Here is a 25,224-nt window from a genome sequence, read left to right as displayed (position 1 = left end):
TTTTTGCAGTCCACATGCGGTGGACTTAATAGTTCTGTGAATTACTATGTTTTTTCTTGTCCAGCTTTGTCTGTGTTAAGATTTACTCAGCCAAGTTGGAAGCTCTGGAGTCACAGAGTTACCCTCCATGCTTTTAGTTAGGTGTGGAGATTTTTGTATTCTCTGTGGTGGATTTTGTAGTATTTTTTATACTGACCGCACAGTACTCTTTCCTGTCTTTTCTTTCTAGGTAGCGTGGCCTCCTTTGCTAAATTCTGTTTTCAGTCTGTGTTTGTAATTTCCCTCTCCTCTCACAGTCAATATTTGTGGGGGGCTGCCTTTCCTTTGGGAATTTTCTCTGAGGCAAGATAGTATTCCTGTTTCTTTCTTTAGGTGTAATTAGTCCTCCGGCCATGACGAGGTGTCTAGGGAGTGACAGGAACATCCCACGGCTACTTCTAGTTGATGTGTTAAGTTCAGGGTCTGCGGTCAGTATAGAGGCCACCTACTCCAGAGCTCGTCCATGCTGCTCCTAGGCCACCAGTCCATAACATACCACATCCTCGCAGAAACCTTGCACACCTAGACATTCACAGACTCTCAGACTTTCTTCTACCCCTGTGCTCCATGTCTTCATTCCACGACATGGACAGCGCCACTGCTTTCTATAACACCACCCTCACATCAGCCATAGACTCAGTTGCCCCGCTCATGCATGGTAAAGTGCGACAAATCAATAGGCAATCCTGGCATAACAATCTCACCACAAAACTTCGACATGCATCCACGGTCGCGGAGCGGCTTTGGAAGAAAACACGCATGCCAGACAACTTCATTGCTTTCAAACAAGCTACACTTGCCTTCAAATTAGCCCTCACCTCTGCTAAACAGACCTATTTCACAAACATTGTATCTTCATTATCCTACAACCCAAAACAACTGTTCAGCACATTTAACTCTCTCCTCCGCCCACCACTGCCACCTCCAACTTCCCTCACCTCTTCCGAGGACTTTGCCACCTTCTTCAAAAACAAGATCGACCAAACAAGGCAAACCTTTACTGTTCCATCACCCCAACCACTCCATATACCAGACCTCTGCCCTTCAATAATAACCTCCCTCTCCAACATCACTGAAGGAGCGCTTACTCAACTCCTTTCCAAATCACACGTCCATGCTCAACTTTCCTCCCACCTCTCATCCAACGCTCTCCTTGACAACCTCCAATCTGGCTTTCGCCCCCACCACTCCACCGAAACTGCCCTGACAAAAATTACTAATGACTTACTCACAACCAAAGCTAACAGACAGTTCTCCATCCTCCTCCTTCTCGACCTGTCCTTTGCCTTCGACACAGTCGACCACTGCCTACTGCTACAGATTCTTTCTTCCCTTGGCATCAAAGACCTTGCCCTGTCCTGTGTTGCCTCATACCTTTCCAACCGCACATTTAGCGTTTTCCACTCCCACACTACCTCCTCATCCCGCTCTCTCTCTGTTGGAGTCCCTCAAGGCTCTGTCCTAGAACCCCTACTTTTTTCCATCTATACCCTTGGCCTAGGACAACTCAAAGTCCCATGGCTTCCAGTACCACCTGTATGCGGACGACACTTAGATCTACCTCTCTGGCCCAGATGTCACCTCTCTGCTGTCCAGAATCTCGGAGTGTCTGTCAGCCATATCCTCCTTCACCTCTCGCTTCCTAAAACTCAATGTAGACAAAACCGAATTCATCAGCTTTCCCCCCCATCTCGCGTATCCCCCTTACCTGATCTATTATGGTAAACGGCATCACGCTCTTTCCCGCACCTGAATTCCGCTGCCTCGGGGTAACTCTCGACTCTGCCCTGTCCTTCAAACTGCACGTCCAAACTCTTGCCACCTCCTGTCGGCTCCAACTCAAAAATATTTCCAGAATCCGTCCCTTCCTCAGCCCACAATCTACCAAAACTCTTGTGCATGCCCTCATCATCTCTTGCCTCGATTACTGCAACACCCTCTTCTGTGGACTCTCCGCTAACTCTCTTGCGCCACTCCAGTCTGTCCTCAACTCTGCTGCCGGGCTAATCCACCTCTCTCCTCACTACTCCTCTGCTTCTCCCCTCTGCAAATCCCTCCACTGGCTCCCAATTCCCCAACGAATCCAGTTGAAACACTGATCTACAAAGCCATCCACATCCTGTCCCCTCCCTATATCTCTGAACTAATCTCCCAATATCTTCCCTCACGTAATCTTCGATCGTCCCAAGACCTCCTACTCTTCTCCACACTTATTCATTCCTCATACCATCGCCTCCAAGATTTCTCCCGAATATCCTCGATCCTCTGGAATTCCACGCCTCAACACGTTCGATTACACTGGTCAACAGCATTTTTGGTGCCAAAGATATTTCATCGAATTTAGGGTATTTTTGGGGTGCTGATTCTGAATATGTCATCAGTTTTGCCAGATTGGCTCAAGTTTTTGAGATTTTTGGTATCTTATTTATAGCACTTGTTGGTAAATGCGACGCATCATCTCATTAATTTCTTTGGATTAGTACTTGAACTGAGCAGTTCTCAATATAGTTTTGTGTTAATTAGTGTTCTAAAAGTTTGTTCATAGCTTGATTTTTGCACTAACTTTATGTTGTTGTCTGTTTTCCAGTGAAAAGCATGAACTCATCAAGAAGAAGTTGTCTTAACGATCCAGACTCATTCTGTTACATTTGTGGTGAATACACACTGCCAAAACATAGAAGAAACATAACAGACTTCGTAAAAAAAAGTGTATTTTGCCTATTTTGGGGTTATGCTTGGTGACCAAGACAAGTTTTGGGCACCACACATAGTGTGCAAAGCATGTATCGAATTATTACGAAAATGGAGCAAAGGACAAAGAAAAAGCTTCAAATTTGGTGTTCCAATGGTGTGGAGAGAGCCAAAAAATCATCATGATGACTGTTATTTCTGTGCAGTGCAAGTGCAAGGATTCAATAAGCATAAGAAACGAAAATGGGAGTAACATGGAATCTGCAAGAAGGCCTGTCCCTCATTGTGAAGATGTGCCTGTACCTGTGTTTACCATAAATAACAGTCATCATGATGATTTTTTGGCTCTCTCCACACCATTGGAACACCAAATTTGAAGCTTTTTCTTTGTCCTTTGCTCCATTTTCGTAATAATTCGATACATGCTTTGCACACTATGTGTGGTGCCCAAAACTTGTCTTGGTCCCCAAGCATAACCCCAAAATAGGCAAAATACACTTTTTTTTACGAAGTCTGTTATGTTTCTTCTATGTTTTGGCAGTGTGTATTCACCACAAATGTAACAGAATGAGTCTGGATCGTTAAGACAACTTCTTCTTGATGAGTTCATGCTTTTCCCTGGAAAACAGACAACAACATAAAGTTAGTGCAAAAATCAAGCTATGAACAAACTTTTAGAACACTAATTAACACAAAACTATATTGAGAACTGCTCAGTTCAAGTACTAATCCAAAGAAATTAATGAGATGATGCGTCGCATTTACCAACAAGTGCTATAAATAAGATACCAAAAATGTAAAAAACTTGAGCCAATCTGGCAAAACTGATAGCATATTCAGAATCAGCACCCCAAAAATACCCCAAATTCATTAAAATATTTTGGACACCAGAAAAAAAAAAAATTTTTGTTGACCTGTGTTATCCACCACCCTCGGATCGTTCAGGCGGAACCTGAAAACCCATCTCTTCAGGAAAGCCTACAGCCTCCAATAACCATTCCGCCGCCTCACCACTACCCAAGCTGCTGCCCCACCACCACAGAGCTGCTGCACCTCCGGCCGTTTGCCTCTTCCCCATTATCCCATTGAATATAAGTCCACAAGGACAGTGTCCTCTCCCCTCTGTAGGTCTTTTATTAAATAAAAAATACTTTCACGTGACACTAACTGATACAATACAAATAAAACACAACAGAACAAAACATAAGAACAAAGCTCCAATCAGACGACAAAAAATCACAAAGAAAAAACAGAAATGGAACCAAAATGGAGAAAGTTCGTGATCTACAAATGAGGGACAAGAAAGAAAAATTCCAATAAAATAAAGAAAGCAAAACTAAAAGACAACAAACAAAATACTCATAACTTTCATGAATACCCCCGTAAAAATTATCATCTCCCCTCTGTACCAGGCTGTCATTGCAAGTTTGTTTACTGTAAACGATATCTATAACTCTGTACGTAACCTCTTTCTCATGTACAGCACCATGGAATTAATGGTGCTATATGAATAATAAATAATAATAATAATATACAAGAATATAGCTACTATAATACTGCCTCTATGTACAAGAATATAACTACTATAATAATGTCCCCTATGTACAAGAGTATAACTACTATAATACTGTCCCCATGTACAAGAATATAACTACTATATTACTGACCCCTATATACAAGAATATAACTACTATAATACTGCTCCATAATGTACAAGAATATAACTACTATAAAACTGCTCCAGTGTACAAGAATATAACCTTTATAATACTGCCCCCTAATGTACAAGAATATAGCTACTATAATAATGCTCCATATGTTGAAGAATATAGCTACTATAATACTGCCCCTGTGTACAAAAATATAACTACTATAATACTGCTCCTATGTACAAGAATATAACTACTATAATACTGTCCCTATGTACAAGAATATAATTACTATATTACTGACCCCTATATACAAGAATATAACTACTATAATACTGCTCCATAATGTACAAGAATATAACTACTATAAAACTGCTCCAGTGTACAAGAATATAACCTTTATAATACTGCCCCCTAATGTACAAGAATATAGCTACTATAATAATGCTCCATATGTTGAAGAATATAGCTACTATAATACTGCCTCATATGTAGAATGTAACTACTATAATACTGCCTCCTATGTACAAGAATATAACTACTATAATACTGCTTCCTACGTACAAGAATATAACTACTATAATACTGCCCCCCATGTACAAGAATATAATTACTATAATACTGCTCATTATGTACAAGAATATAACTACCATAATACTGCTCATTATGTAAAAGAATATAACTACTATATTGACTAAGGCGGAACGACCGTTGAAATGTGAACGATTTTAAATGCACTTTAAGCCTATGACTGTCACTGGTATAAATCACCAGTTTTTGTGTCTCTGGATATAAAGATGGATTTTGGACTTATGTGCTTTTAATGAAAATGGAATAAAAGTTATTTTTTAAGGACATCACCCACACTGGGCTTCTGCTCCACCTTCTATAATACTGCCCCTGTGTACAAAAATATAACTACTATAATACTGCTCTCTATGTACAAGAATATAACTACTATAATACTGCCCCTATGTACAAGGATATAACTACGATAATACTGCTCATTATGTACAAAAATATAACTACTATAATACTGCCCCTATGTACAGCAATATAACTACTATAATACTGATCCCTAATGTACAAGAATATAACTACCATGATACTGCTCCCTATGTACAAGAATATAACTACTATAATGCTGCCACTATGTACAAGAATATAACTACTATAATACTGCTTCTATGTATAAGAATATAACTATTATAATACTGCCTCCTAATGTACAAGAATATAGCTACTATAAAAATGATCCATATGTAGAAGAATATAGCTACTATAATACTGCCTCATATGTAGAATGTAACTACTATAATACTGCCCCCTATGTACAAGAATATAACTACAATAATACTGCTTCCTATGTACAAGAATATAGCTACTATAATACTGCCACTATGTACAAGGATATAACTACTATAATACTGATCTCTGTGTACAAGAATATAACTACTATAATACTGCCCCTATGTACAAGTATATAACTGCTATAATACTGCACCTATGTACAAGGATATAGCTACTATATTACTGCTCATTATGTACAAGAATATAACTACTATAATACTGCCCCTATGTACAGCAATATAACTACTGTAATACTGATCCCTAATGTACAAGCATATAACTACCATGATACTGCTTCCTATGTACAAGAATATAACTACTATAATACTGCCACTATGTACAAGAATATAACTACTATAATACTGCCCATTATGTACAAGAATATAACTACTATAATACTGCCCCTACGTATAAGAATATAACTATTATAACACTGCCCCCTAATGTACAAGAATATAGCTACTATAATAATGCTCCATATGTAGAAAATAGCTACTATAATACTGCCTCATATGTAGAATGTAACTACTATAATACTGCCCCCTATGTACAAGAATATAACTACTATAATACTGATCCCTAATGTTCAAGAATATAACTACCATGGTACTGCTCCCTATGTAGAAGTATACAGGTCCTTCTCAAAAAATTAGCATATAGTGTTAAATTTCATTATTTACCATAATGTAATGATTACAATTAAACTTTCATATACTATAGATTCATTATCCACCAACTGAAATTTGTCAGGTCTTTTATTGTTTTAATACTGATGATTTTGGCATACAACTCCTGATAACCCAAAAAACCTGTCTCAATAAATTAGCATATCAAGAAAAGGTTCTCTAAATGACCTATTACCCTAATCTTCTGAATCAACTAATTAACTCTAAACACATGCAAAAGATACCTGAGGCTTTTAAAAACTCCCTGCCTGGTTCATTACTCAAAACCCCCATCATGGGTAAGACTAGCGACCTGACAGATGTCAAGAAGGCCATCATTGACACCCTCAAGCAAGAGGGTAAGACCCAGAAAGAAATTTCTCAACAAATAGGCTGTTCCCAGAGTGCTGTATCAAGGCACCTCAATGGTAAGTCTGTTGGAAGGAAACAATGTGGCAGAAAACGCTGTACAACGAGAAGAGGTGACCGGAACCTGAGGAAGCAGTGGACTGAGTCTGGTGTGGAAACATCCAGAGCCACCGTGCACAGGCGTGTGCAGGAAATGGGCTACAGGTGCCGCATTCCCCAGGTAAAGCCACTTTTGAACCATAAACAGCGGCAGAAGCGCCTGACCTGGGCTACAGAGAAGCAGCACTGGACTGTTGCTAAGTGGTCCCAAGTACTTTTTTCTGATGAAAGCAAATTTTGCATGTCATTCGGAAATCAAGGTGCCAGAGTCTGGAGGAAGACTGGGGAGAAGGAAATGCCAAAATGCCTGAAGTCCAGTGTCAAGTACCCACAGTCAGTGATGGTGTGGGGTGCCATGTCAGCTGCTGGTGTTGGTCCACTGTGTTTCATCAAGGGCAGGGTCAATGCAGCTAGCTATCAGGAGATTTGGGAGCACTTCATGCTTCCATCGGCTGAAATGCTTTATGGAGATGAAGATTTCATTTTTCAGCACGACCTGGCACCTGCTCACAGTGCCAAAACCACTGGTAAATGGTTTACTGACCATCGTATTACTGTGCTCAATTGGCCTGCCAACTCTCCTGACCTGAACCCCATAGAGAATCTGTGGGATATTGTGCAGAGAAAGTTGAGAGACGCAAGACCCAACACTCTGGATGAGCTTAAGGCCGCTATTGAAGCATCCTGGGCCTCCATAACATCTCAGCAGTGTCACAGGCTGATTGCCTCCATGCCACGCCGCATTGAAGCAGTCATTTCTGCCAAAGGATTCCCGGCCAAGTATTGAGTGCATAACTGAACATTATTATTTGATGGTTTTTTTGTTTGGTATTAAAAAACACTTTTATTTGATTGGTCGGGTGAAATATGCTAATTTATTGAGACAGGTTTTTTGGGTTATCAGGAGTTGTATGCCAAAATCATCAGTATTAAAACAATAAAAGACCTGACAAATTTCAGTTGGTGGATAATGAATCTATAGTATATGAAAGTTTAATTGTAATCATTACATTATGGTAAATAATGAAATTTAACACTATATGCTAATTTTTTGAGAAGGACCTGTATAACTACTATAATACTGCTCATTATGTACAAGAATATAACTACTATTATTATTATTATTATACATTTTTATAGCGCCATTTATTCCACGACGCTTTACATGTGAAATACGGGGCAAATATAGACAAATACATTAAACATGAGCAAAAAACAAGGCATATGGCTACATAAGGAGGGAGGACCCTGCCCGCGAGGGCTCACAGTCTGCAGGGGACGGGTGATGATACACTAGGAGAGGGTAGAGCTGGTTGTGCGGCGGTTCAGTAGGTTCAGGATCACTGCAGGCTGTAGGCTTGTCGGTAGAGGTGAGTCTTCAGGTTCTTTTTGAAGGTTTCTATGGTAGGCGAGAGTCTGATGTGCTGGGGTAGAGAGTTCCAGAGTATGGGGGAAGCACGGGAGAAGTCTTGGATGCGGTTGTGGGAAGAAGAGATGAGAGGGGAGTAGAGAAGGAGGTCTTGAGAGGATCGGAGGTTGCGTGTTGGTAGGTACCGGGAGATCATGTCACAGATGTATGGAGGAGATAGGTTGTGGATGGCTTTGTAGGTCATTGTAAGGGTTTTGAACTGGAGTCTCTGGGCGATAGGAAGCCAGTGAAGGGCTTGGCATAGGGGAGAGGCTGGAGAATAGCGGAGAGACAGTTAGATTAGTCAGGCAGCGGAGTGTAGGATGCATTGGAGTGGTGCCAGAGTGCTAAAGGGGAGTCCAGAGAGTAGGAGGTTGCAGTAGTCGAGGCGGAAGATGATAAGGGCATGCACTAGTGTTTTTGCGGTGTCGCGGTCAAGGAATGCGCAGATCCGGGAAATGTTTTTGAGTTTGAGGCAGCAGGAGGAGGCAAGGGCTTGGATATGTGGCTTGAAAGAGAGGGCAGAGTCGAGGATCACCCCGAGGCACCGGGCGTGTGGGACTGGGGAAAGTGAGCAGTCATTGACATTGATGGATAGGTCTGGTGGAGGGGTAGAATGAGATGGGGGAAAGATGATGTATTCTGTTTTGTCCATGTTCAGTTGTAGAAAGCAAGCAGAAAAGAAGGCTGAAATAGCAGACAGACAGTGTGGGATTTTGGTGAGTAAGGAGGGGAGGTCAGGTCCGGATAGGTAGATCTGCGTGTCATCAGCATAGAGATGGTACTGCATACCGTGGGATTCTATGAGCTGTCCCAGACCGAAGGTGTAGATGGAGAAGAGTAGGGGTCCTAGAACAGAGCCTTGTGGAACACCGACTGACAAAGGGCGAGGTGAGGAGGTGGTGTGGGGGAGGGAGACACTGAATGTCCGGTCTGTCAGATATGACGAGATCCAGGAAAGGGCCAAGTCTGTGATGCCAAGAGATGAGAGGATTTGTAGCAGAAGGGAGTGGTCCACAGTATCAAAGGCAGAAGACAGGTCCAGGAGAAGGAGGACAGAGTAGTGTCGCTTGCTATTGGTGGTTAGTAGGTCATTGGTGACTTTATTTAGGGCAGTTTCAGTTGAGTGATGGGAACGGAAGCCAGATTGTAACCGATCAAAGAGGGAGCCCCTATGTATAAGAATATAACTACTATAATACTGATCCCTAATGTACAAAAACAGGGGTATAATATACCTGGTAATATGTTTTTTCATGAGACATGACGCCACCACGAGAGAGGGGATTCGCCCATCAAGGACAGGAAACCTTCAAGATAAAAGGCGCGGCTCCTCTCTCCACATCAGTTGTTTTACCGAGTACGAGAGGAACTCCGCTGGTTAGTGTACATATAAATAATACATCCTATACAGTTCTATTCACCGATACCCCATGGAGTGTATAATACAAATAATGCTAATAATGCACCCAACTAATGACGTGATCAAAGGGTGGGAATATAAGGGTGCCGTCATGTCTCATGAAAAAACACATTACCAGGTATGTAATACCCGTGTTTTTCCATCATACATGACGGCACCACGAGAGAGTTACAGAGATTTGTATTCTCTTTAGGGAGGGATCACTGCTTGTAACACTCTTCTCCCAAATGTGAGATCAGAGATAGCAGATAGGTCTAGCCTATAATGTTTAAAAAATGTAGACGGAGAGGACCAAGTGGCCGCCTTACAGATTTGGTCGATGGTAGCATCTGCTCTCTCCGCCCATGACGTTGCCATGGCCCTTGTGGAATGGGCTTTCAGACCCTGTGGAATAACCCTGCCTGCACTACTATACGCTAGAATAATGGCCTCTCTCACCCATCTAGCGATAGTTTGTTTTGAAGCTTTAAGGCCCTTCCTTGACCCCTGGAACGAAACAAATAAAGCCCTCTGTTTCCTCCAGGATTTTGTACTGCAGGATACATCTCCTGACATCTAGGCAATGGAGTCTCTCCTCTTTCTTGTTACTAGGATTGGGACAGAAAGAGGGTAGGGTTATATCCTGAGCCCTATGGAATCTCGATACCACTTTGGGGAGATATGCCGGATCTAATTTTAATACAACCCTATCGTCCATAATTTGTGTGTAAGGGGGGTCAGCTGACAACGCGTGTAAATCCCCCACCCTACGGGCCGATGTAAATGCCACTAACAAAGCTGTCTTTAATGTTACTTTATCTGATGTAGTATTTAACGGCTCAAAGGGGCTTTCTGTTAAAGCTGTCAATACTAAATTTAGATCCCATGGTGGAGGGGTAGGGGATGGAACAGAGTCAGCTCTACTACAGGCTCGGATAAACCTCACCACCCACCTATTGCTTGCCAGGTCACAGTTGAATAAGGCTGCTAAGGCTGAAATGTGTACTTTGGGGGTACTAACAGCTAACCCCAGATCTAAGCCCTTTTGCAGGAACTCCAGTATTGCCACTATTGGGACCTCCCCTTCCCGTATTGGCCCTGAACTGGACAGGAATTTCTTCCATATTCTCCCATAGATCGTGGTCGTTACTGGTTTTCTGCTACTAAACAAGGTGGATATTAAACTAGCTGAGAACCCTTCTTTCTCTAACAACGACCGTTCAAATGCCAGGCTGTCAAATGTAGCCCGGAATTCTGCGGGTGGTTGAAGGGACCCTGTGTTAGAAGGTCCTGGTCTTCCGGGAGAACCCACGGGTCCGTCACTGACATCACTCTCAGCCAGTAAAACCATGGTCTTTTCGGACAGAAGGGAGCTATTACAATCACTCTGGCCTTGTCCTCCCTGACCTTCCTCAGAACTGCTGGGATTAGACATATCGGTGGGAAGGCATACAGGAGTCCTGACGTCCATTCTATGCTGAAGGCGTCTACTGCCTATCTGCTGGGTTCAGGGAGCAGAACTTTTGAACTTTTTTGTTGGCTTTTGAGGCAAAGAGGTCTACACTGGGTCTTCGCCACATGTGCACTATCCATTGAAAACCAGCGGCGATGTCCAGGGGCCTCCGGAGAGGTGAGTATATCAATATTTTTTATTTTAATTCTTTATTTTACACTTAAATGGGGATTCCGATACCGATTTCCGATATCGCAAATATATCGGAACTCGGTATCGGAATTCCGATACCAGATTCAGAAGATCGCCGACCTCATGGCCGACCCCACACAGGGGTCGGGTCGGGTTTCATGAAACCCGACTTTGCCAAAAGTCGGCGACTTCTGAAAATGGCCGACCCGTTTCGCTCAACCCTAGTTCCCACTCATTTGAGGATAGATTTTTCTCCTCTTGAGCCCAGGGATCTTGGACCCATAGTGTGTCTGAGTGAGCTCCCCACCCCCATGGACTGGCATCCGTTGTGATTACTTTGGAGGCTGTGTATGTCCAGGGAACTCCTCATTTGTTTGATATTTTCCTCTTTTTCCTCTGGGAGGCGACATTCCTGTGCCACGGAGTCTACCGTTATCCCTAGGAAATTCTGGACCATTGCTGGCTCTAGTTTGGATTTCTTGAGGTTCAGTTGCCATCCTAGTGTCTGTAGAGTGTCCATCACTATTCTGACCTGCTCCTGACAGTGAGAAAAGTTTTTCCCCACTATCAGGAAGTCGTCTAAGTAGGGTATTATCAGAGTGTCTTTTTCTCTGAGATGTGCTGTGACCTCTGCAATCAGCTTTGTAAATACCCGTGGGGCTGTTGCTATCCCAAAGGGCAGAGCCCTGTACTGAAAGTGACGCAACTGGGACCCCATCTGAACTGCCACTCTGAGAAACTGACGATCTTGTTGTCTGATTGGGACGTGATAATAAGCGTCCTTGAGGTCGAGGACGGACATGTAACACTGGGGATATAGAAGTTTCACCGCTGATTTTATGGTTTCCATCTTGAATGATGGTATTATAAGAAATTTGTTGAGGCCTTTTAAATTTATTATTGTCCTCCAAGAATTGTCTGTTTTTTAATGAGAAAAAGAGGGGAATAAAATCCTTCCCTCCTTTCCTCTATAGGAACTTCTTCCAAGACGTGCTTGTCTAGGAGTGATGTTACTTCCCCCTCCAGACTGTCTTGTTTCTCTTGGGAGGACTGTACCGGGGTCTGCATATATCTTCTTGGAGGCCAGTGGTGGAATTTTAGTTTTAGGCCTGATCCTATGATCTGTCGGATCCATACGCTGGATGAGATCCTCTCCCAGGCTGGAAGGAAGTGAGAGAGCCTCCCTCCCACCTGAGAAGGACCGTCACTGGGAGGGTTTCTTGGTGTCTCTGGGGGACTTGCCAAAATAGAAGCCCTTTCCTCCCCTGGGTCGCTTGTCCAGGTTGCTCCTGTCTCGGTCTCTATACTGCTGCCTTCGGAATTTTTGGCCTCTCCAAAAGGGCTGAAATGGCTGCTTAGGAAAATTTTTCTTTTTGTCACCGGCTTTTTCTAACACTTCGTCTAGTGCCGGTTTGAACAGGAAGTTCCCCTCACATGGCAAAGAGCAAAGCTTCATCTTTGCCTGAGTATCTCCTGGCCAGCATTTAAGCCATACGGCATGGCGTCCTGTGTTGGCTAAAGCTGCTGACTTTGCTGCCAGTCTAGCCGAGTCTGCTGATGCTTCCGCTAGAAACACTGCCGCTGCTCTCATGGTTGGTATTGCCTCTAGGAGAGTTTCTCTGGGAACTTTGTTCTACCTGTTCCTCCAGGTTGTCTACCCAGATTTTAAGGGATCTGGCTACACAAGTGGCCGCGATAGCTGGCCTTAGTGCCCGTGCTTAGACTTCCCATGCTGTTTTCAGGGAACGGTCCACTTTTCTATCCAGAGGTTCTTTTAGAGAACCTAAATCCTCGAATGGCAGGGAGGATTTTCTGGCCACTTTTGAAATTGCCACATCAATCTTTGGGGCTCTATCCCAAGATGAGGAGGCCTCCTCTTCAAAAGGATATCTCCTTTTTAGGGAGGTGGTTATCTGGGACCTTTTCTCCGGTTTTTGCCATTCCCTTTTAATCAGTTCTTGTAGCTGTTCATTAATAGGGAATGACCTCCGTTTTCTCTTTTGCAGACCACTGAACATAAGTTCTTGGGCTGTCTTCTTTGCCTTCTCATCTACCAGCCCCATGGTAGAGCGAACAGCTTTAATAAGCTTATCCGTAGCCTCTGCTGGAAATGTGTCTTCCTCCTCTGAGCTACTATCTGAGCAGCGAGCTGTATCTGAGTCCCCCTCTGTCTCCGAGGAATCTCTTTGGGATGCTACTGAGGGGCTGGATCTGTCCCTAGATCTGGTATCTGTGTCGACTGTCTGCAATGCTTTTACAGACCTACAGACCTCTGATTGGATCAGTGATCTTAGACTCTCTGTAAAGGAGGGTGTCTCCGCTACCGTCTTGTTAATGCAATCCTGACACAGATTTTTATTCCAGGATGGTTTTAACGCTTTTTTGCATAAGGGACATTCTTTGTTTTTAGCCTTTGATTAACATTTCTTGGGGACCTCCTATACTCCACCCCCCAATGTATGTAAGAAAAGAGGGGAGAGACGGAGATAAGAGAAGAGAAAAGAACAGACATTAGCGTGCTGGACTTTCTCGAAGTTCACTCACCACTCGGACGCTTTCAAAGTACGGGTTCCGGATCCGGAGGTTGGCTGGTTCTCTCCGTGTCTCCCAATGAGACTAGGGACCCCTTCCTTGGCATGGCGATCCGTCCGTACTCTGTCCGAGCGGCTTCTGCTGCTGCAATGGCGGATCTGGCTCTTTTCACTTGAGCGAGACCGCCTCTCCTGCACCTCTTGCTGTGGCATTAAATGTTCTGGTGAAAAGCTCTCCATCATACACACTACCACGTAACAAGAGCAGTCACAATCAACCTGGCCTGGTTTAGTGACACAGGGCAGCACTTCTGGCTCGTTTAAATAGATTCACTTCCTCTTTTTTTTTTTTAATGGATCACCTGGTTGATCCTGCCATTACTGTTCGCTTCAGTAATTAGGTGCATGTGCGCACCTGCTTATTGATTGATTACCTGGCTGATCGTGCCTGCACCACTTCCGGTGCATGTGATGCAATCAATCACCTGGTTGGTCCTGCGTCTGTCAGCTGCCAGCGCGACGCCATACACTCATGCCTAAGCGCGCACCCGGCAACCACTTCCGGTGCACGCTTCTTATTCCACCATTCCCCTGGTTGATCCTGCCTCTGCCTGAACACTGGTGGCCCTGCGCGTGCACCCGGTCCTTACTTCCGGTGCGCTCTGCTGTACTGTGCTCCAGGCGCGCATCACTTCCGGTGCACGCCGCCTTTTTCGATCCCCCTACCCCTTAGCTCCTTCTTGTGCTCTGAGTGCTGCCGCCGGGTAATGTGCGCACGTGGTACCTCCACTTCTGGGTACCCGGTGCCGGCTGGAGGGAGGCTCGCAGTGCCGACGGTGTCCACGCCACGGATGTCAGGAAGACAGCGCAGCACTTACCCTCAGCGCCAGACACAGCTCCATGCTTCTCCCTTCTCAGGTACCGACCAGGAAGGAGGGGAGGGGGAGACCTGCTCTTAAAGCTCGACAGGGAGGCCCCCAACCTCCGAGGAGCTTACCCAGCCCGGGCACCTATGTGCCTTACGGGCTGCATGGCCACCTTTGGTCAACAGGGGGGGCACAATGTAGTGACCCCCAAGGACAGCAGGATTTTTAATCAACAGGGGGGAATGCTACCAGCAGCCCCCGAGGATAATCTTTACCCGGGCATTGCGTCACGGGTTGTGGCCATGCTTCGCTCAGGGGGGCATGAAATACATAACCCCCGAGGCGAATACCGGTACCTGGTGACGGGTGCAGCAGACCAGCGCCTGCCCAAATCCACCCGACCCAGGCATCCTCTTCTGTCTTCATCAGAAGTCTTCTATCTTGAGGGTTCCCCGTCAAGGACAGGAAACCAACTGATGTGGAGAGAGGAGCCGCCCCTTTTATCTTGAAGGTTTCCTGTCCTTGATGGGCGGATCCCCTCTCTCGTGGTGCCGTCATGTATGATGGAAAAATATAACTACTACATTACTGGTCCTTATGTACAAGAATATAACTGCTATAATACTGCCCCTATGTACAGGAATATAACTACTATAATACTGCTCCCTATATAGAAGAATATAACTACTATAATACTGGTCCCTATGTACAAGAATATAACTACTATAATACTGCTCCTATGTACAGGAATATAACTACTATAATACTGCTCCCATGCACAAGAATATAACTACTATAATACTGCTCCCTATATAGAAGAATATAACTACTATAATACTGGTCCCTATGTACAAGAATATAACTACTATAATACTGCTCCTATGTACAGGAATATAACTACTATAATACTGCTCCTATGTACAAGAATATAACTACTATAATACTGCTCCCATGCACAAGAATATAACTACTATAATACTGCTCCCTATATAGAAGAATATAACTACTATAATACTGGTCCCTATGTACAAGAATATAACTACTATAATACTGCTCCTATGTACAGGAATATAACTACTATAATACTGCCCCCTATGTACAAGAATATAACTACTATAATACTGCTCCTATGTACAGGAATATAACTACTATAATACTGCTCCCATGTACAAGAATATAACTACTATAATACTGCTCCCTATATAGAAGAATATAACTACTATAATACTGCCCCCTATGTACAAGAATATAACTACTATAATATTGCTCCTATGTACAAGTATATAACTACTATAATACTGCTCCTATGTACAAGAATATAACTACTATAATACTGCCCCTATGTACAAGTATATAACTACTATAATACTGCTCCTATGTACAAGAATATAACTACTATAATACTGGTCCCTATGTACAAGAATATAACTACTATAATACTTCCCCTATGTAAAAGAATATAACTACTACAGGGTGGGCCATTTATATTGCTACACCTAAATAAAATGGGAATGGTTGGTGATATTAACTTCCTGTTTGTGGCTCATTAGTATATGGGAGGGGGAACTTTTAAAGATGCGTGGTTACCATGGCGGCCATTTTGAAGTCAGCCATTTTGGATCCAACTTTATTTTTTTCAAAAAAATAGGAAGAGGGTCATGTGACACATCAAACTTCTTGAGAATTTAACAAGAAAAATAATGGTGTGCGTGGTTTTAATGTAACTTTATTCTTTCATGAGTTATTTACAAGTTTATGAACTCATAAAATATGTTCTAAGTGCGGCCCATTGTGTTGGATTGTCAATGCAACTATCTTCTCCCACTCTTGACACAGTGATAGCAGCACCGCAGAAGAAATGCTAGCACAGGCTTCCAGAATCTGTTTCAGATGCTGCACATCTCGTATCTTCACAGCATAGACAATTGAGGAAACTGAGGGTCCTGTTGCTATTTTTGTTTTGCCCATTCTGCAAATTCAGCGAGCCTATCTGGGTCATGCTCGCTGAGATGCTGCAGAAGCTGGATTTTGTAAGGGTGCCATTTGTGAGTAGCTAATATCTACTGAAGAGATGTTCGACTGATGCCACTCTCCAGCGACATGCGGCGAGTGCTACGCTGTGGGCTCCTGCTGAATAAAGCTAGAGCAGTCACTGATGTTTCTTCATTAGTGACAGTTTTCTTTCCACATTTTGGCAAATCCAACACTGAACCTGTTTCACGAAATTTTACAAGCAGTTTGCTAACTGTAGCATAGGAGATGGGTGGTCTCGTAGGGGGTCTTGCATTGAAATCTGCTGCAATGACCCGGGCACTGCGTTCACCAGACATCAACACAATTTCTGTCCGCTCTTCACGTGTTAGGCCTCTTTCACACTTCCGTCTTTCAGCATCCATCAAAATCCGTCATTTTTTGAGAATGTAGGATCCTGCATTTTCTCATAGACTTGTATTAGCGACGGATTGTGATGGATAGCCTTCCGTTTCATCCGTCGTGCACTGGATCCTGCATAAAAAAATGGTCCATCGGGCAGAGAAAATGTTCAGAGGAACGTTTTTTCTGCACGTCGGAAAATTGGTCAGCGACACATCCTGCGCTGCCCGTCACTGGCTACAATGGAAGCCTATGGGCGCAGGATGCGTCGCTGCCTGTGAAAAGCCAGTATCCAGCGACGGGTCCCGTCTTTTCAAAGAGAGCATGCGTGCAAGAATTTCCCGTCAGGGAAATTCTCTCTCGCTCTCTTTCTTTTTTTACTATTGATGCTGCTTATGCAGCATCAATAGTAACAAGATAGAATGTGAAAAATAATTTTAAAAACATTAAAAAAAAAATTGCAATATTCTCACCTACCGGCGTTCCCGCACAGCGTCACCGAATCACCGATGTTCCCGGCAGCTAGCGTTACTTCCTAGGAATACATTGCGAAATCTCGCGAGAAGTCTCGGTCTCGTGAGACCACGACTTCTCGCGAGATTTCGCAATGTATTACTAGGAAAGCTAGCTGCCGGGAGTATCGCTGTTCGGGAACGCCGGTAGGTGAGAATATTGAGATTTTTTTTTTTTAACCTGGTTTGTGTTGTGTATGCGTTTTTGCAGCGGAAAACCACTGCGAAGACGCATACACAACAGGTGCACATAGCCTCGACGGGTCGGTCAGAAAGACGAGCCCAGTGCACACTTTTTCCACAATCTGCACAGGATCCGTCATTTCAACGTCTTGACGGATCCTGTGCAGATTTGGAAGACAGAAGTGTGAAAGTAGCCTTAACATCTGCAACATGTCAATAGCTGTAAACAAAGAGAAACTTGTAAATAACTCTTGAAAGAATACAGCTACGTTAAAACAAGCACACCATTGTTTTCCTTGTGAAATTTTCAGTAAGTTTGATGTGTCACATGACCCTCTTATCATTGACAAAAATAAAGCTGGATCCAAAATGGCTGACTTCAAAATGGCCGCCATGGTCACCCATCTTGAAAAGTTTTCCCCCCTCCCATATACTAATGTGCCACAAACAGGAAGTTGATATCACCATTCCCATTTTATTTAGGTGTATCCATATAAATGGCCCACCCTGTATAATTGCTTTCACAGTCATAACTAGGGTTGAGCGAAACGGGTCGACCATTTTCAGAAGTCGCCGACTTTTGGCAAAGTCGGGTTTCATGAAACCCGACCCGACCCCTGTGTGGGGTCGGCCATGAGGTCGGCGATCTTCTGAATCTGGTATCGGGATTCCGATACCGAGTTCCGATATGTTTGCGATATCGGAAATCGGTATCAGAATCCACATTTAAGTGTAAAATAAAAAATTAAAATAAAAAATATTGATATGCTCACCTCTCCGACGCAGCCTGGACATCGCCGCTGGTAACCGGCATCTTCCGTTCCTAAAAATGGCGCTTGAAAGACCTTGCGAATGCTTCACGGCTTGTGATTGGTCGTGGCGGCCCACGTGACCGCTGAGCGACCAATCACAAGCCGGTGACATTATTCTCAGGTCCTGTTCTGGTTCTCAGGTACATGAGAATTACGTCACGGCTTGTGATTGGTCGCTGAGCGGTCACGTGGGCCGCCGCGACCAATCACAAAGCCGTGACGTCATCGGAAGGTCCTTCACGCGTTCATTCTTAAGAAGGAAGGCTGCCGGAAAGAAGCCGAGGGTGAGTATATTCCTATTAGGTATATACTCACCCTCGTACGTGCCCTGCTTCTTTCCGGCAGCCTTCCTTCTTAAGAATGAACGCGTGTAAAGTAAAGTAAAACACATAAAATTGGCCATTTTTATGCGCTAAACGCTCTCATTTTTCATATTTCTAGTGCAGTATTGCAGTTCAGTTTTCATGTTTCATGTTTGCATGTCTTAGCGCTGCAGTGTGCTGCCTTTTTTACTTGACTATATATGAGTTGGTTACTCTAGGTTCAGCACCTGTTCACACTTAGTCTATGTATGGATGTGACGGTCAGTTTTTTCAAATATATTATTTAGCCTTCTGACTGAGAACTCCGCCTCCTAGCCCAGGTGTTTTAATCGCAGCAGGTCCAGTACCCCTCCACAGAGAGAGAGAATATGAGTCTAGGAAGAGGTTTTCACAGGTACCCATTCACATGGAGACGTTTATTCTCAGCGAGGTAGGCAAGCGTAGGACCTGATATACGAGAGATGCCGTAAAGGGGCTATCAGGTACACATAAAATTGGCCATTTTTATGCGCTAAACGCTCTCATTTTTCATATTTCTAGTGCAGTATTGCAGTTCAGTTTTCATGTTTTATGTTTGCATGTATTAGCGCTGCAGTGTGCTGCCTTTTTTACTTTATTTTACTTTCCTATAAAAATTAAAGTCGCTCAACCCTAATCATAACCATCAAAACTAGCTAATATATTTCCTCTGACCAATACAACAATTCTCAGCAGGGTATAAACCCGTGGAGTGCATGCAGTGTACATGTCTGTCTTACTGACAAACACTTTGCATTTTCATAAAGTGACCACTAGGGGTCGCCCACTGAAAAGAGATGTGATATATGCAATAGTAGTTTTAAGTACAATGGCCCCGACACTTGGGGTACAGGATAATGGCCCCGACACTTGGGGTACAGGATAATGGCCCCGACACTTGGGGTACAGGATAATGGCCCCGACACTTGGGGTACAGGATAATGGCCCCGACACTTGGGGTACAGGATAATGGCCCCGACACTTGGGGTACAGGATAATGGCCCCGACACTTGGGGTACAGGATAATGGCCCCGACACTTGGGGTACAGGATAATGGCCCCGACACTTGGGGTACAGGATAATGGCCCCGACACTTGGGGTACAGGATAATGGCCCCGACACTTGGGGTACAGGATAATGGCCCCGACACTTGGGGTACAGGATAATGGCCCCGACACTTGGGGTACAGGATAATGGCCCCGACACTTGGGGTACAGGATAATGGCCCCGACACTTGGGGTACAGGATAATGGCCCCGACACTTGGGGTACAGGATAATGGCCCCGACACTTGGGGTACAGGATAATGGCCCCGACACTTGGGGTACAGGATAATGGCCCCGACACCTGGGGTACAGGATAATGGCCCCGACACCTGGGGTACAGGATAATGGCCCCGACACCTGGGGTACAGGATAATGGCCCCGACACTTGGGGTACAGGATAATGACACTGACGCTTGGGGTACAGGATAATGACGCTGGCACTCGGGGTACAGGATAATGACACTGTCACTTGGGGTACAGGATAATGACACTTGGGGTACAGGATAATGGCGCTGACACTTGGGGTACAGGATAATGACGCTGACACTTGGGGTGCAGGATAATGACACAGACACTTGGGGTACAGGATAATGACACTTGGGGTACAGGATAATGGCGCTGACACTTGGGGTAGAGGATAATGACACTGACACTTGGGGTACAGGATAATGACACTGACACTTGGGGTACAGGATAATGACACTGACACTTGGGGTACAGGATAATGACACTTGGGGTACAGGATAATGGCACTGACACTTGGGGTACAGGATAATGGCACTGACACTTGGGGTACAGGATAATGGCACTGACACTTGGGGTACAGGATAATGACACTGACACTTGGGGTACAGGATAATGACACTGATACTTGGGGTACAGGATAATGACACTGACACTTGGGGTACAGGATAATGACACTGACACTTGGGGTACAGGATAATGGCACTGACACTTGGGGTACAGGATAATGGCACTGACACTTGGGGTACAGGATAATGACACTGACACTTGGGGTGCAGGATAATGACACTGACACTTGGGGTACAGGATAATGACACAGACACTTGGGGTAGAGGATAATGACACTGACACTTGGGGTACAGTATAATGACGCTGACACTTGGGGTACAGGATAATGACACTGTCACTTGGGGTACAGGATAATGACACTGATACTTGGGGCGCAGGATAATGACACTGACACTTGGGGTACAGGATAATGACACTGACACTTGGGGTACAGGATAATGACACTGACAGTTGGGGTACAGGATAATGACACTGATACTTGGGGCGCAGGATAATGACACTGACACTTGGGGTACAGGATAATGACACTGACACTTGGGGTACAGGATAATGACACTGACAGTTGGGGTACAGGATAATGACACTGACACTTGGGGTACAGGATAATGACACTGACAGTTGGGGTACAGGATAATGACACTGATACTTGGGGCGCAGGATAATGACACTGACACTTGGGGTACAGGATAATGACACTGACACTTGGGGTACAGGATAATGACACTGACACTTGGGGTACAGGATAATGACTCTGACACTGGGGGTACAGGTTGATGACACTGACACTGGGGGTACAGGATAATGACACTGACACTTGGGGTACAGGATAATGACACTGACACTTGGGGTACAGGATAATGACACTGACACTTGGGGTACAGGATAATGACACTGGGGGTACAGGATAATGACACTGACACTTGGGGCGCAGGATAATGACACTGACACTTGGGGTACAGGATAATGACACTGATACTTGGGGTGCAGGATAATGACACTGACACTTGGGGTACAGGATAATGACACTGACACTAGAGGTACAGGATAATGACAGACACTTGGGGTAGAGGATAATGACACTGACACTTGGGGTACAGGATAATGACAGACACTTGGGGTAGAGGATAATGACACTGACACTTGGGGTACAGTATAATGACGCTGGCACTCGGGGTACAGGATAATGACACTGTCACTTGGGGTACAGGATAATGACACTGATACTTGGGGCGCAGGATAATGACACTGACACTTGGGGTACAGGATAATGACTGACACTTGGGGTACAGGATAATGACACTGACACTTGGGGTACAGGATAATGACACTGACAGTTGGGGTACAGGATAATGACACTGATACTTGGGGCGCAGGATAATGACACTGACACTTGGGGTACAGGATAATGACTCTGACACTGGGGGTGCAGGTTGATGACACTGACACTTGGGGTAGAGGATAATGACAGACACTGGGGGTACAGGATAATGACACTGACACTTGGGGCGCAGGATAATGACACTGACACTTGGGGTACAGGATAATGACACTGATACTTGGGGTGCAGGATAATGACACTGACACTTGGGGTACAGGATAATGACACTGATACTTGGGGTGCAGGATAATGACACTCATACTTGGGGCGCAGGATAATGACACTGACACTTGGGGTACAGGATAATGACACTGATACTTGGGGTGCAGGATAATATCACTGACACTTGGGGTACAGGATAATGACACTGATACTTGGGGTGCAGGATAATGACACTGATACTTGGGGCGCAGGATAATGACACTGACACTTGGGGTACAGGATAATGACACTGATACTTGGGGTACAGGATAATGACACTGACACTTGGGGTACAGGATAATGACACTGATACTTGGGGTGCAGGATAATGACACTGACACTTGGGGTACAGGATAATGACACTGACACTTGGGGTACAGGATAATGACACTGACACTTGGGGTACAGGATAATGACACTGGGGGTACAGGATAATGACACTGACACTTGGGGCGCAGGATAATGACACTGACACTTGGGGTGCAGGATAATGACACTGATACTTGGGGTACAGGATAATGACACTGATACTTGGGGTGCAGGATAATGACACTGATACTTGGGGTACAGGATAATGACACTGACACTCGGGGTACAGGATAATGACACTGATACTTGGGGTGCAGGATAATGACACTGACACTTGGGGTACAGGATAATGGCACTGATACTTGGGGTGCAGGATAATGACACTGATACTTGGGGTGCAGGATAATGACACTGACACTTGGGGTACAGGATAATGACACTGATACTTGGGGTGCAGGATAATGACACTGATACTTGGGGTGCAGGATAATGACACTGACACTTGGGGTACAGGATAATGACACTGATACTTGGGGTGCAGGATAATGACACTGATACTTGGGGTGCAGGATAATGACACTGACACTTGGGGTACAGGATAATGACACTGACACTTGGGGTACAGGATAATGACACTGATACTTGGGGTACAGGATAATGACACTGATACTTGGGGTACAGGATAATAGCACTGACACTTGGGGTACAGGATAATGACACTGACACTTGGGGTACAGGATAATGACGCTGATTGGTTTGTAACATTTCCTTGATTATTGTGCTTTTCTATTTCTCCGCAGACCAGTTATGGCTTCTCTGGATGAATCTGTGACCGTCGTCTACCAGTGGAATCTGAAAATTATTACTTCCTATCTGTATTTTAAATATTAATGGAGTTTTCTACTATGAGACAACTCATCCTAGGGTGCTAAACAAAGTCAAACTGTATAATTCCCTCCTGGACAGGCGCTGCTCCTCTGCGCTCAACTCTGTGTCATCTGCCAATCACCTAACATAAATCTCAGGCGACCGCTGCAGCTAATCACCGAGGACTAGTTGGTTGTTGCCTCCACTATTCCATCAGAAGAGCAGCGCTGATTCAGGAGATAAGTATAGTAGTTGTTGGTTTTTTCACTTTTTACAGCATGATTGGGCAATTAATAAAGGGCTGTCAAGTAAAGACAACCATGATGAGTAACGACTGACTCCAGGGGTCTGAATGGATAGAAGTTGTAGTTCCCCGCACCGTCCGTGGATGGCAGTGGGTTTTTTAGTGGACCAGCAGGGATATCACTAATTGGACCCTAAGGATATGCCAGTGTGTAGCTCTGGCTGAGAAATTTAAACCAAATATTTTTAAAACGCATTTTTTGGGTGTTATACATCACAAAAATGTACCCAATATATGGCTGAGTAAATTAATCCAGAAAAAATGTAAATCCTTTTTGGAATTATTAGATATCACAGAAATGTAGCGCACACCATGGAACACTGTATGGGTGAGTAACTGAACCAATAAAAAAATATAAATGCTTTTTTGGAGCGCTAGATACCGCATATATGAAATACAGTAACTCCGTCAGCTCCAGAGTGCAGTGGCACACACTTTTCTAGCTGTTATTATAGAACTACAAGTCCCAGCACAATCATAAACCGAGTGCAATAGCAGTAGGTCATCTAAAAAAGGTAAAATAAAAATAAATGAAGGATAATTCACCAGTCGGCACTGAATGGTTCTGTGCCACTCCTGCTATGATAAAGGTGATCTGCTGCAGCAAGATGGGTTAAGCCTTCTGCTTAGAACACAGCACCACCTAATGGCCAGAGAAGCACCTACAAGCTCTGCAGACACACAGCAGTTGTGGAGGAGACATTATGGGGGTTGTCTTGTACTTTGTGTGTATCGTAATATTTGTTTCATTAATATTTATATATTAAAAGACTAAAATAACTAATCTTGTGCGAGGGATGAAATAAACACCTCATACCTCTTTTACCATGTAGATGCCACGAGTTGAGCTGCATTACCACTCATTTTTTTCAGGTGCCAGTTATACGTATTCATTAATGTACATTATATAACTCTAAAGTTCTTCTATTTAAGATCGATCAATATGGTAGATATATTGGGGATTGATGTGCTAGGAGGGTGCCCCAGGTAGCATATTTGGGTAACAAGTGTGCGACTCTGGATAATGCTGGGTACATCTGGCTATGCCATGCACAATACTTGTTATTCTGCAAAATGGGTGAGGTATCCGAACATATCCCTCCATTCAGGGTCAGTTGCAGAGGGCAATAATAATTTAGCTGACAGTCGAAAAGCAAAGGACGGAAACACTTGAATGAATGAGGCGCTGTCTTGGCTGATCAGTAGTGTAAGGCCGGGGTCACACTAAACGTATGGATCGGTCTGGGTCTCCCTGCTGAGAGTCCCACAAGTGTTGTTCTCCACATGGTCATCTGTGTGTAGTGTGATTTTCTCACACCCATGTATCCGTATGACATGTGTATGGCTTTACATTTCTCACTGATTTTCCTCA

The 25,224-nt window shown here is 44.2% G+C and overlaps 1 protein-coding gene across 2 annotated transcripts in view; it reads left to right on the top strand.

Annotated features, from left to right (window-relative positions):
* The window catches only part of LOC143769472 (SLAM family member 5-like), a 99,947-nt gene extending 75,315 nt beyond the window's left edge, over window positions 1-24,632 (top strand). For both annotated transcript variants that reach the window (XM_077258078.1, XM_077258087.1), the window contains exon 5: window positions 23,482-24,632. In XM_077258078.1, the coding sequence (XP_077114193.1) occupies window positions 23,482-23,505 (24 nt within the window). In that variant the 3' untranslated portion in view covers window positions 23,506-24,632. The remainder of the gene's footprint in view (window positions 1-23,481) is intronic.
* The last annotated feature ends 592 nt before the right edge of the window (window positions 24,633-25,224 follow it).

Source organism: Ranitomeya variabilis, chromosome 1, assembly GCF_051348905.1.
Source record: "Ranitomeya variabilis isolate aRanVar5 chromosome 1, aRanVar5.hap1, whole genome shotgun sequence".
NCBI classification, from domain to species: Eukaryota; Metazoa; Chordata; class Amphibia; order Anura; family Dendrobatidae; genus Ranitomeya; species Ranitomeya variabilis.
This window is presented reverse-complemented; position numbering and strand designations above follow the sequence as displayed.